Source organism: Tasmannia lanceolata, unplaced genomic scaffold, assembly GCF_043159265.1.
Source record: "Tasmannia lanceolata isolate RefF3 unplaced genomic scaffold, GAP_Taslan_0.1 ptg000044l, whole genome shotgun sequence".
NCBI classification, from domain to species: domain Eukaryota; kingdom Viridiplantae; phylum Streptophyta; class Magnoliopsida; order Canellales; family Winteraceae; genus Tasmannia; species Tasmannia lanceolata.
This window is the reverse complement of record NW_027518721.1, coordinates 5,316,276-5,330,014: the sequence shown is the minus strand read 5'-3', so window position 1 is coordinate 5,330,014 and position 13,739 is coordinate 5,316,276. Positions and strand designations below refer to the sequence as shown.

Sequence of the window (13,739 nt, the reverse complement as noted above, 5' to 3'; positions counted from 1 at the left end):
AGAAATAAACATAACCAAGGCAAGAGATAATTCTAGAAATCCTACCTACTAAGATTAGCCTAATTGCTAATTTAAGCTAGCTACCTAATCTAGCCAGGTTACCCCATTCAACCCACTTGCCTAATCTATCACCATGGTGATCCAACGGTGTGAATTCAACATAATCTGATTGTGAGATCTCAGATATTCTAAAAAATAGCTCGTCAAGGTGAGCCAGTCCTTCCTGCATGAAAACACAAAAATATAATGAAATTCTGCTTGCCTTTTCATTCTCGTCGTTCAAGATATACAAAAGACTCATAAACACATTTAACTCCTAAACCAATAGGACTCAACAGCTTTAACTACTCAGCAGATCCTTAACACACTAGGACTCTAAATAAGCAAAGAAGATAACACAAATCAAATAGATAACCCAAATCCTAAATGTTTGTCTTTTGTTTGATGTTTAGTTTTGTAATCACTAACAATTAAAGAACTTCCATTTTTGAATCTAAGTTTGAAAATTTTATGCTCTTTAACATAAAGGGCAGCCTTGATTTTTGCAAAAATTATTCTAATGATTTAATTGCTTAATGTCGTTCTTCAGATGCTTGAAAATAGAAGGAAAATTCACAACTTTATTTATAGTGGAAGAAAGAGGGTGAACAATCTAGAATTTTGAACCCAAATTCAAGCAAAGCACAATTTGCCCCACAATTTTGTCAAGATGATAATAACTTTCCATCTCTTTGAAGACTTCTAAGACCTGTTTGACCAAATGCCTAATCGTAATTTCATTGTTTTTATGGGTAAGCTGGGTTTTGGCGGGGATCCCTACCAGTTTATTTGATAAAGAGAAAGATGATACAATAATAGGCACAAAACTATCCCTAACTCAGAACTTGTGAGAGAGGGAGTACCAAGGCTTAGCATATTGTAGACACCCCATTTTGACCGAATCCTAAACCCTTTGTTTGACCAAAAACCCTAGTGAATAATAGAATTAGTGTCCCAAGTTATGTCATAGGGTAGGTTAGGATCCCAGGTAGGTCCCTTTAAAATTTTAGAAAAATCGGACAAGAGGCGAGGGTAGTTCATAGTGGGGAGTGATTTATCTAGTTTGAGGGTATTCCGGTTAGTCTAATGTACAGCAGAGGGGTCCATGAGTAACTAAAGGAGCTTGAATTCTATTTTCTTAATTTTCATTAAATATTTTTTTCGTGGACCACCTTAATTAGTCGAAGCAGGTATGGAATACATTATAGCGGGGTTGTCTTGTAACATAGTGGGGCCCAAAAAATTTATAAAAACTTCTATAAATAGGAGGTGGCTTGCAAGAGAAGCTAGGGGAGTTCTCACTTTTTTTATTTTTGAAAACCCTAGCAGAAGTTTGGAAGAAAAAAGAGACAAAAACCTTCGAAACCCTAACCCTTTCTCGTCACTTCATCTTCTCCGGTTGAAATCCGACGAGATTCCAGCTATTTTACCGGTCTGATTCTTCTTCTCTGGTTGGATGCTTTTGATTTTCATAGTTTTTCTTCCTATTTTGCTTTTATTTCGATCCCTAACATCATGAAACCCTAGATCCATTTTTCTTACTTTGAAACCTTAGGTTTAATTACTTCATTCAGATCTTGTGATCTTTAAACCCTATCTTGCTTCAACGAGCTTATAGATCTGTAATTTGCTGAGAGTTCTACATATTTCTTGATCATCTCACCTAACTCGGATTTGTAGACACCCCCATTTTTTTCCGCTCCTGCCAACAAAGGAATTCATATTTATCATGTTGGATCAGTTTTATGCTCCTCATTTTAGAGTTCGTTCCTTTTTACTCCCCACATTCTCCATCACTTTTCCTTCCATTTCCATCCAGGTTCCTCCTCATTTTAGTGTTATTTACATGGATAATTTAAATACAAAGGAGGATTCGAACAATTAGAGTAGGCCCACACACAAACGTTACTAATGTAAGCCAAAGGGTTCCCAGGGGTTCAAACATTCACCTTACCTTCTTGTTTTGATGCTAGCAAACCCAAATTGATTAGCATTTATGTACTAATGTGTTGCTTTGAGATGTTGTGCTCTGTACAGGAATTTGATATGTCATATCGCCATTACACAACTCATCTCAACACATGGCTTGCGGATCCACACACATCATGATCAAAGAGCTTGCACTCATAGTGAAGACATCAACCTTTGGAGGATGTTTAAGTCAAAAAGCTCGAGACGAAGATCCCATAAGTTCCCTAGCAAGTGTCAAGTAGAAGCTTGGAGATGAACCAACATGGTGACACCTCATGCACCTTTCAACATGCATTGAAGATTGGAGGGAGTCACAAGAGTGAAGACAAGTTGAAGATGTCCACTCACAAGTTGAAGAAGTCCAAGGAAGTACGAAGGAGGCGATACATTCTAAGAAGACTCAATGGTATCATTTTTAGAATTTATTTAGAGTCCTCTTGATTTTATGAAGAATGCACTTTCAAAGGTTTTCAAATGGTTTTCATAAATAACTTTTTACATCTTTGGAAACCATACACACACCCAAAAATGTGTTTTGAAAACCTATGACTAAAGCCCAAAGACCATGGCCCAAGACCCTTGATCTCTTAAAGTTAAAAGGAATTTTAAACAAGGCCGGTCGACCGGGGTGTACCGGACGACCGCGGAAGCAAGGCTGAAAATCCAACACTTGGCTTCCAATAGCGGGCCGGTCGACCGGGGTGATCCGAGCGACCGCGGATATATTTATGTTTCAACAGAAACAATCTAGCATGGTTTGGGCGGACGACCGTCATGGGCTGGTCGACCATGAATAGGTTTTTGAGCCAAATTTTTATTCAAACAGGTAGTCCTCGCCGGGCGACCGCCATGGGCTGGTCGACCGCGACGGTAAGAAATTTGAAAATAAAAAAGGAGCCCGATAAGGGCGAGCGACCACCGTAGCTCGGTCGACCGCGCCGATCTGGCAAACTAGCCGTTGGGGCTTGCGGGGCTTGACTTTTTCAATATAATTTTTTACTGTTTTGCCCCCAAACGGTCATATTTTCAAATACACTATATATACACTATCAAAACCTATCTAAATAACCTTTTTGCAAGATCAAATCTTATCCTTTTGACCTAAAACTTTCAAATCCAAGGTTGTATCCTCTTCTATGCTTTGAACTTGTGATTCTACATTTATCAAAAGGATCTCCATTAGGCCTTTTACATTTCATCTTTCTTGGAGAGTTTGTGAGCTTAAACTTTTGTAATCCGCCTATCAAGAGGTAAAGAGAGAGAGAGTTCTATTTTATTTTTTCATTATTTGAGGGTCTCCGATTCAGCCCGTTAAGAAAGGAGAATCAATTGTAAGAGGGAGTGTCCCCTCGCAATGCTTCGTGCAGAAAGGGTTTGTTCCCTTTAGAGATTGGAGGAGGTGGTATACGGCTTGAAGATTCGCCATTGAAGAATCTCATCTTTTAGTGGAGTCCCCAATGAGGTAAACTTGGAAGAGTGGAGTAGGTCTTGTGATAGACTGAACCACTATAAATCTTGTGCCTTGTGATTGCTTCTTCTCCTTTCCATTGCACTTGTGGTGATTGGTAAACTCTACCCTTTAATTATATTTATGTTTGTTATTCATTGAACAAGGGTTAGAGCACATAAAAGCTAAATCCTATATTATTTGTCTTGCTTATTTGAAACAAGGGTTAGACTAATCAGTGCTTAATAAGTAAATTAACTTTAATAATCCACCTAATTAAGCCAGGAAGTTTTAAATAGCCAATTCACACCCCCCTTCTTAAGTTGTCACACTTGGATTTCAACTAATATTGGCATTACAATTTCATTGATAATTGCACTAACTCACCTTGTTTATTATTTTATTCAAAGGCTATTACTTCAGTCTCCAAAAGCTCTTAGAAGTAAATTAAAAGGAAGAGACAAGCTATGCTAGTGCAATTATTAAAACATCATACTGTAAATATCATTGGCCCATGATGTGTTCACCCTTTTTTTTCTTCCTTGACCACCTTCCTTATAGTGCATGAATACCCTAGAGGGGGCTGACTTCTGGAAGAAAAGGGGCCACAACATGTTAATTCACTCGGGCCTACATCTGCCAATTAGCAACAAAATTCGATGTGTCCATCAATTGGGCGATTTAGATCATCCTATAGGAATGATTTAGGGGGCACGACAAATTTACATTGCGGCTCTCCAAATGGATAGTTAGGATCATCTTATCGTAATTATGCAAGGGGTGCAACAGAATTACAATGTGGCTCACCGATTGGATGGTTTGGATCATCATATGGTCATGATTTATGGAGCACAACCTACTTACATTGTGGCTGATCTAATGAATGGATTGGATTAGCTATAGAAGTGATTTTTGAGTGTATCTTATGTACACTGATGAGCTGCTAAAATCAATGATTTAGATAATTTTATGAAAACAGTTTTAGTCACCACTTGCTTACACTGTGGATCATCAAATTGATGGTCCGGATCATTCTAGTTTGAATCAATTTTGAGGTATAACCCGTTTACACTGCGACCCAATAAAATGGACGGTTTAGATCATCCTATGAAGTGGGCCTGCCAAAATTCTAAAATTGAATTTTTTTATGTAGAAGGTTTTGGTCAAAATGGGTGGACCCACCAAATTTTCATGAATATTTAGATTCCAAAACGGTGAATATTCAGCCATCAAGTGGGGTCACCATTATTGAAAGTTTTGAATTTTATTTCCAAACAAAATTCGTCCATGATGGAGAGGGCTGCTATTAACTAAAGATCATATTCTTCGAAAAATTTGGGATTCCATTCAAAGAAAAGAGTTTTGGCTAATTTTAAAATGACATGGTTGGATTGTGCTATATGAGTTGTGATGGGGTATAAAAACAGCAACCTATAACAGGTCGACACCTGTCCAGGGAAATTATTGTAATTACCTCAGAGTTGGTAAACTCAAACCTATAGCAGACCGCCACCTGTCCAGGAGTGGGTAATCCCACGTCACGAATTTTCCCCTATAAAAGGGGATTCAATGTTCAAACCAATGGGTAATGTAATAACATATCCTCTCCCACTCTTAAAATTGGCTCTACACTCTTGCATATACTGACTTGAGTGTCGAAGGGCATGTCCGGAGTAACACCGCGGGTTAGTCTTCTGACCTCGTATGCTCCTTGCGCAGCGCTCAGCTCCTTATCTCGTTCACTTCGGCTCCTCGGGTCCTCCAGCTCGGCTCTGACGTCACTGCAGTACCTGTTACCGATTTTAGGTCTAACAGATTGGCGCCATCCGTGGGACCACGAACTAAAAGCTGTTCAGATCCCCTTACAAAATGGCAGGACGGAGGAATGTCGGGTACCTACTGCACGGACTACTCGCGCCGTGCTACCTCGCAGGACCCGAAGTGAACGAATCGCCTCGCAGGTGGTAGCCACTTCTGCTACAGCCGAACAGAGCCCGGCTCGTTCGGACCACCTCAATCCCACACCCACTCCGGATCAAGTGCAAGCTCTCTTTCAACAGATGACTGCTCTTGTTGGTCAGTACCAGCAGCTGATCCAGGCGCCTCCCCAACCTCCTCCAGAAGCTCCACGACCTGTACAGGAAAGGTCGCGCGCTTATAGGGGAGAGTCAGCACGCCACGATGAAGACCAGACTCACCACTCCACGAGACAAGTTCAACACTCCAGAGCTAGGCATGCTCACACAGAACCTCACCGCCGCCGGAGATCGCGGTCCCACTCTGCATGAAAGCTTCAAGCCCAGGAAGACCGCGCGCCGCAGGAAAAACTCCGGCCTCATCGCAGGAGTCCGGAAAGCCAGTCCGGTTCCGCGGCGATCCAGTCGGTGGAGAGAAACAGGTCACTGGACCGACCAGACCGCAAAGCTGATCCGATGCTACGGAGGATGGAAGAAATGGACCACCGCATAGAAGAGCTGGCAAAAGATCATAGCCGGCCAGCTCCACGAGCATTCTTGAGAAGGACGGCTTTCACCGGCGATGTCATGAGCGCCCCAGCGCCTAGGGGCTTTAAAATGCCAACCGTCCCGCAATATGACAGGACCTCTGACCCTGTGGACCATTTGGAGACATTCAGGACAATGATGCTCCTCCACGGCGCTTCCGATGGCTTCCTCTGTAGAGCCTTCTCGACCACACTGACTGGTGCGGCACGGGACTGGTACTCAAGGATCAAACCAAACTCCATCAGCAACTTTGAGGACTTTGGGGCTGATCTGGTCCGCCACTTCATGAGCAGCCGTAGGCCAAGGAAAACAACAGCATCCTTGATGGCCTTGCGGCAGGAGGACAGTGAACCTCTGAAGGCATTCGTGAGCCGCTTCAACAGGGAGGCACTCCAAGTCCCAAATCTAGATCCCTCAGCCGCCACGAACGCGCTCCTCGCGGGTGGTAGGTCTAACCATTTTTGCCGCTCAGTGGCTCGCCAAAATCCGCACTCACTGGCGGATCTGATGGCCGGGGCTGAGGAATACATTGCAGTTGAAGAGACACTGGCGGCTCTAGACTCAAATCGGAGGAGAACCTCTGAGGATAAAAACCCTGCCAGGCAGTGTAGGGATGACAGGGCCCCCAAGAAAGAGAAGTCCCTGCAAAGGAGGGAAGAGAATTTCACCCCTCTCAACACCTCCCGGAAACACATACTGGCCGCTATCAGTAGAAAGGAGTTCGTGAGGTGGCCGACCAGAATGCTCTCCAAGGGAAATAAGAGAGACCAATCAAAGTACTGTCGGTTCCACAGGGACCACGGTCACGATACGGACGAATGCTGGCAGCTCAAGGAAGAAATCGAGCTGCTGATTGGCCGGGGCTACTTCAAAAAGTATGTCCGCAGTGACGGCCACAGAGCAGAGCGCAGAGAGAAGAGTCCTTAGGGCCACAACCCTCGACGGTCGCAGACTCCCCCTATGAAGAACCAATCTCCCCCTCCATCCAGTCCGCAACCAGAGGCACACCGATCCCAGCCAAGGGGAGTCATCGGCACAATTATGGGCGGACCCGCCGTTGGGGGCGCATCGTCTGTTGCTCGAAAAGCATATGCACAACGAGTCAACGCCGTGCACACATGCAGCAAGAAGATGAAGACAGAGAACGAGATCTCCTTCTCAGATGTGGATCTCGACAACCTGATACTGCCTCACGACGACGCCCTGGTCTTAACCATGCTCGTCGCAAACTGGGAGTTGAAGAAAATCCTGGTCGACAATGGGAGTCCGGCCGATATATTGTACTATCATGCTTTCGAAAGAATGATGATAGGTGATGACCGCTTAAGGCCGGCGAACTCAGATTTCTTCGGTTTCTCAGGGGAGGTCGTGAAAGTGGAGGGACAGATTGAACTCCCAGTCCTCGTCGGAGAGCCACCCTGCCAGGTCTTCGCCATGGTCAACTTCCTGGCAGTGAGGGCCACTTCGGTCTATAACGCTATCTTGGGACGGCCTGGCCAAAACTTGATCCTCGCAGTCGCTTCAGCGTATCACCAGAAGATGAAATTCATAACGCCAAACGGCGTGGGTGAAGTCCGGGGAGACCAGCCCCAGTCCAGGGAGTGCTATGCAATGGCACTTAAAGGCAAGAATGCGGTGGAGTCGCTGCCGATTGAGCTACTCAACCCGAGGGACGAAGCCCAGGGAACTCAGCCCGCCGAAGACCTCAACTCCATCCCTCTGTGCGAGGGTGATAATGAGAAAGTCGTTCAGATCGGCTCCTCTCTAAGCAGCAGCATCCAACACCACCTCACCCGGTTTCTTCAAGACAATGCAGACGTCTTTGCATGGGCTCCCGTTGACATGCCCGGCATAGACCCGGAGGTCAGCACGCACAAACTTGGTGTTGACCCAACCTGCAGGCCTTTTTTACCCGGAGAAGGCATTTCACCTTTGAAAGGCGGCAGGCGATAAAAGAAGAAGTGGAGAGGCTCTTAAGGGCTGACTTCATCAGAGAAATCCAATACCCGGACTGGTTGGCAAACGTGGTCCTGGTAAAAAAGGCTAATGGAAAATGGAGAACCTGCGTTGATTTCACTGATCTGAACAAGGCCTGTCCCAAGGACAGCTATCCGCTCCCAAAAATTGATCAGCTCATTGACGCCACCGCGGGTCACGAATTACTAAGCTTCATGGACGCCTTCTCCGGGTACAACCAGATCAGAATGTATGAGTCAGATATACCAAAGACTTCCTTTGTGACAGATCAAGGGAGCTACTGTTACCGTGTCATGCCCTTCGGTTTAAAAAATACCGGGGCCACGTATCAGAGGCTCGTGAACAAGCTCTTCCGGAATCAGATCGGTCGCAACATGGAAGTCTATGTCGACGACATGCTAGTCAAAAGTCGGAGCTCACAAGATCATGTATCCGACTTGGGAGAAACATTCCAAGTCCTAAGAAAACACAACATGAAGCTCAACCCCACCAAGTGCACTTTCGGCGTCAGCTCGGGAAAGTTCTTGGGATTTATGGTAAGCCGAAGAGGGATAGAGGCTAATTCAGAAAAGATCAAGGCCGTGGTGGAGCTCACTCCACCAAAAACTATCAGAGAAGTGCAACGGCTCACAGGAATGGTGGCCGCTCTGGGGCGCTTCATTTCAAAATCCGCGGAGAGGTGCCTGCCCTTCTTCAACGTCGTTAAGGGACTCAAGACTGCGCCCTGGATAGAGGAGTGCCAGACTGCATTCAAGGAGTTGAAGCAGTACCTGTCCTCTCCACCCCTGTTGGCAAAGCCAGAACCAGGTGAGGAGCTACTCCTGTATCTGTCCGTGAGCCCCACGGCTCTAGCAGCAGTTCTAGTTCGTGAAGATCACCACCAGCAAAAGCCTGCCTACTATGTCAGCAAAGCTCTTCATGAAGCCGAAGTCAGATACCAGCGGGTCGAGAAATTGGCTTACGCGCTGGTAATGACAGCCCGGAAGTTGAGGCCGTATTTTCAAGCCCACACGATAAAAGTCCTGACCGATCAGTCGCTCAGGCAAGTTCTCCACCGACCAGACACCTCGGGGCATCTTGTAAAATGGGCCGTGGAGCTAAGCGAATTCGACATCCAGTACGTGCCTGGGCCTGTGATAAAATCTCAAGTCCTGGCGGACTTTGTGGCTGAATGCACCATCCCCCTGCCGAGCACTGAACCTGAAATTGTTCAAACCCCCCCGGCTGTGGAGATGGAAGCCACGACTGAGGAGCGAACAGGAGATGGGATTGAAACGAAAATCACCCCCGCACCAGCAAAGCAGGATCCATCAATCGCTGAACCGATTTGGGAAGTGTACGTCGACGGATCTTCGAACAAGGGTGGCTGTGGAGCCGGTTTGATTCTCACCGAACCTGACAACTTCACTGCAGATTACGCCCTAAGATTTGGATTCCGCGCGTCAAACAATGAGGCAGAGTATGAAGCCCTCCTCGCCAGAATGAATCTTGCAGCCCGGGCCAGCGCCTAGAGGCTTAAAGCATATTGTGACTCCCAGCTGGTTGCAAACCAGATTCAAGGGGTCTATGAGGCCCGCGACGAGCGTATGGTCAAGTACCTCTCCCAGGTCCGCCAGCTAGCCAGCAAGTTCAAAAGTTTTGAGGTCATTAGAATCCCCATAACAGAAAATACAAAAGCAGATGTGCTGTCTAAGCTGGCCGCGTCCGGGTACACCACTCTCGGGAGTATATGCATGGAGTTTCTACAGAAGTCCAGTATCGACGGTAAGGCCGCTGAAATAATGCAGGTAGAGCACGAATCATGCTGGATGGATGAAATCATTGAGTATCTACGTAGCGGGAAGCTCCCCGAGGTGAAGAAGGACGCCCGCAAAGTGACTAAGAGAGCAGGTCGTTTTTCCCTCGATGGTGAGAACCTGTATAAAAGGTCATACACCCTCCCGTACCTAAAGTGTCTCCGGCCAAGCAACGCCGCATACGCCCTACAAGAGACGCACGAAGGGATTTGTGGAGAACATCTGGGGGGCAAGGCCCTGGCAATCAAAGTGCTGCTGAGAGGCCTGTACTGGCCTACCTTAAGACAAGATGCACTGAATCTGGTTAGAAGGTGCGAGAGATGCCAAAAATTCTCTCCCACCATCCACCAGCCTGCTGTATCCATGGCCCCGATCATCAGCCCGCTCCCCTTTGCAGTATGGGGGATGGACATCTTGGGCCCCTTTCCACCGGCCTCCGGAAGACGCGCGTTCGTAGTAGTTGCAATTGACTATTTCACCAAGTGGGTGGAGGCTGAACCTCTGGCCCAGATCACAGAGCAAAATGTGCAGAACTTCTTCTAGAAATCAGTAGTTTGCAGATTCGGGATCCCCGGCGTCTTGATAACGGACAACGGCAGACAATTCGACTGCAAGAACTTCCAAAAATTCTGTTCTGACTTGAAGATCGAACAGAGATTTACCTCGGTGGCACACCCCCAGACAAATGGGCAGACAGAAGTAACGAACAGGATCCTGCTGCAGGGAATTAAAAAGAGGCTGGACGAGAAAGCTGGCCGATGGGCGGATGAACTTTATCATGTCCTATGGGCATATCGTACCACCCCACGCACATCCACGGGGGAGTCGCCACTCAACTTGTCCTTTGGGACGGAGGCCGTAATACCCGTCGATGCGGGCGTCCCGTCTCCAAGAGTCACCAACTTCAATCAGAAACTCAATGAAGAGGGGCTCCGTGCAAATCTGGACTTACTGGAAGAAGCCCGAGAAGAATCTCGAATCAGGGTCGCCGCCTACAAGCAGAAAGTTTCCAACTATCATGATTTGAAGATACGCCCCAGATAATTCAGAGCGGGAGATCTGGTCCTAAGGAAAGCTGCTGTCTCCCAACCAAAGAAGGTCGGAAAACTCTCCCCGACCTGGGAAGGCCCGTATCGAGTAAAAGAAGTGATCCGCCCGGGAAGTTATAAGCTGGAGACATTGGAAAAACACCTGTTACCCCATGCCTGGAACTCAAAGAACCTCCGAAAGTACTATCAGTTGTAAACCACCCGGCGTAAAAGTGACTTTGTAAATATATACCGAATGTGAATGATAGAAACTCTTTTGCAAATCTCCTCGCAAGACTACTCTGGAAACCTAGTTCGCTAAAACTTGGGTACTCGCTGCTTAGTTCGCCACGGCTCGTCTCCGCAAAGATCGGGAGCGCACTCCTGGTCCGGAACCAGCCCGGATGCAAAAACCAACGCCGCTTGGAAACCCAGTTCACTAAAACTCGGGTACTTGCTATTTGGAAACCCAGTTCATTAAAAACTTGGGTACTCTGGAAACCCAGTTCGCTAAAACTTGGGTACTCGCTGCTTGGTTCGCTACGGCTCGTCTCCGCAAAGATCGGGAGCGCACTCCTGGTCGAGAACCAGCCCGGATGCAAAAACCAACGCCGCTTGGAAACCCAGTTCACTAAAACTCGGGTACTTGCTATTTGGAAACCCAGTTCATTAAAAACTTGGGAACTCTGGAAACCCAGTTCGCTAAAAACTTGGGTACTCTGGAAACCCAGTTCGCTAAAATTTGGGTACTCGCTGCTTGGTTCACCACGGCTCGTCTCCGCAAAGATCGGGAGCGCACTCCTGGTCCGGAACCAGCCCGGATGCAAAAACCAACGCCACTTGGAAACCCAGTTCACTAAAACTCGGGTACTTGTTATTTGGAAACCCAGTTCACTAAAAACTTGGGTACTCTGGAAACCCAGTTCACTAAAACTTGGGTACTTGCTACTCTGGAAACCTAGTTCACTAAAACTTGGGTACTTGCTACTCGGAAATCCAGTTCACTAAAACTCGGGTATTTGCTGCCTAGAAACGCAGTTTATTAAAATTTGGGTCCTCACTGATTAGTTCGCCTCGAACGTCTGCCCGTGGTATTCCCGGCCCACAATATTAGAATCAAACGGTATTAACCGGGGACAGACAAGTAGAGAATGGACAACAAAATGTAATTTCTATTCATGAAAAGGTTGGGCCTCTAAGGGCCATTACAAAATAAGGCCTCGAAGGGCTGTTACAAAAGTTGGGCCTCCCAAGGACCATTACAAAAAAATCAGATCAAAAAGAGAAGAAGAGGAGCTCAAGGCACCCCCTGGCTACCACCCCGTGAAGGGTTCGTCTTCGGAACTACTGGAGCAGCAGTGGTGCCTGGCTCATCGTCACCAAGCGTCACTGGATCAGGGAGGACTAGTCCCGTCAGGGTCACGGCTGGGTTGGATTCTTTAACCTGCTCAAGACAGTCAAAGAATCCCACCTTGTAGGACTCGCTGGACAGGCTGAAAAGTTCGTCCTCCTTCTTCTGAATGGCCTCCGCGACGGCCTCCGCAACGGCGACTATCTGTCTCTCCCGGGCTCTCTCCCTCTGTGCGTTGAGAGCCTCAGCAGCTTTCTGCTTTTGAGCGGCCAAGTCTTCTGTGAGCCGCTTGTTCTCCGCCTCAGTCTGCCCAATGGACCTTTGAAGCTCTTCAGCCTCCTTCATCAATTTCCCGCTCTCCTCCTCAGACTTTGTTATTGCCGCAGAGAACTTCTTGCTCTTCGCTCGGAGGTCGTTATAGTACAATGAGATCTACAGGCCAGCAAGTGTTGTTAAGACAAGAAAGAAACTCAAAAGAAAAAGACAAACAAAAACTCACGGGCCGCCTCACCTGGTAAAGTGAAGAGAATATGGCCTCGTCAGCCGCCGCTGGAGGTTCGTTGAGAACCTGGAGCTTGTCGTTGCTGAGAAGAACTTTGGTGAGGAGCTCCTTAGCCACCCGGCTCTCACCAAGGCCGGTGTCATTCTTCTGAACGGCCCAGTTGGGCCGAAAAACATTGTCTCCGGTCCTCGCCAGGGGAGGACGGGCTTCAGCAGATGTCCCCCTGACTTCGAGGACCCCGCTCCCCGGCCATAGGCGCCCACCACCCTCACTGTAGTCTTGGCTTTGGGAGGCGGCGGCGTGTCCTGAGTTTGGGCCGGACTCGCCATCTCTACGGCTTTCCTTTTTTGGCCCTGCTGTTGGCCCTGCTGGGCCTTTCCCTGCTGCGCCCTTCCGAAGGCCCCTTGTCTCACTCTATCAATCTTCGCCTGTGCCTGCATCTCTGAAAGTCAACATAGACGAACAAACCAGTCAGCAGCAAAAAGGATGAAAAAGAGTTTAGAGTAAGACTAGCTACATACGTGCCGGGGTCGCAGTACTAAGGCTCAGCCCGACCAGAGCCGCTTCACCCGAGAATTCTCCACAATGAATAGGGCCCCCTCGTTCCACCTCCTCACGGATTAGGACGAACGTCCTTATATCCTCGCTCTCAAGGACCGGCTTGCGGCTTAGCGCAACTGTGTCCGGGACGTCCCATCTTAGAGGAACCGACCAAGGCTGGGTGGACTCCCTGTCCTCAACATAGAAGAATCTGTTCTTCCATAAGTGGATGGAAGAGGGAGTGCCAGTGATCATTTTCACCTCAGGGCGCTGACTAATGTAAATCCAGCCCCTTCCTTATGCCTCTTCAAGTGTGCACAAGCGCGGAATAACGACACAGACACGTATCTTTCGAGCCGGCCATGGACGAGGTACATGACCCCAGTCAGCACCCTCCATGAGTTTGGCGCAACTTGGGCCGGAGCCAGCCCATAATGGCGAAGGACCGCGATGAAGAATGGGTGCAGAGGGAACCTGAGTCCAGCTCTTAACGACTCGTCGTATATACATACATCAGAGCTTTTGTTGCAAGCCCTATCTCCCTCTATCGCTGGCCTCAGCCCGAACCTTGAGGGAACATAGTA

At 47.6% G+C, this 13,739-nt stretch overlaps 1 protein-coding gene across 1 annotated transcript; it reads left to right on the top strand.

The window, feature by feature from the left end:
- The first annotated feature begins 9,524 nt into the window (after positions 1-9,524).
- On the top strand, positions 9,525-10,465 carry LOC143863311 (uncharacterized). Its single transcript, XM_077374001.1, has 2 exons — positions 9,525-9,846; positions 10,380-10,465. Exons 1-2 carry the CDS (start codon positions 9,525-9,527, stop codon positions 10,463-10,465), a joined length of 408 nt encoding a protein of 135 aa, XP_077230116.1.
- Positions 10,466-13,739: the final 3,274 nt, after the last annotated feature.

Coding starts and splice junctions, on each gene's coding strand:
- LOC143863311 (XM_077374001.1), top strand. CDS start 9,525: ATGGTCAAGTACCTCTCCCAGGTCCGCCAGCTAGCCAGCAAGTTCAAA. Junction 9,847..10,379: donor AGGTCGTTTTTCCCTCGATG/GTGAGAACCTGT, acceptor TCTGACTTGAAG/ATCGAACAGAGATTTACCTC.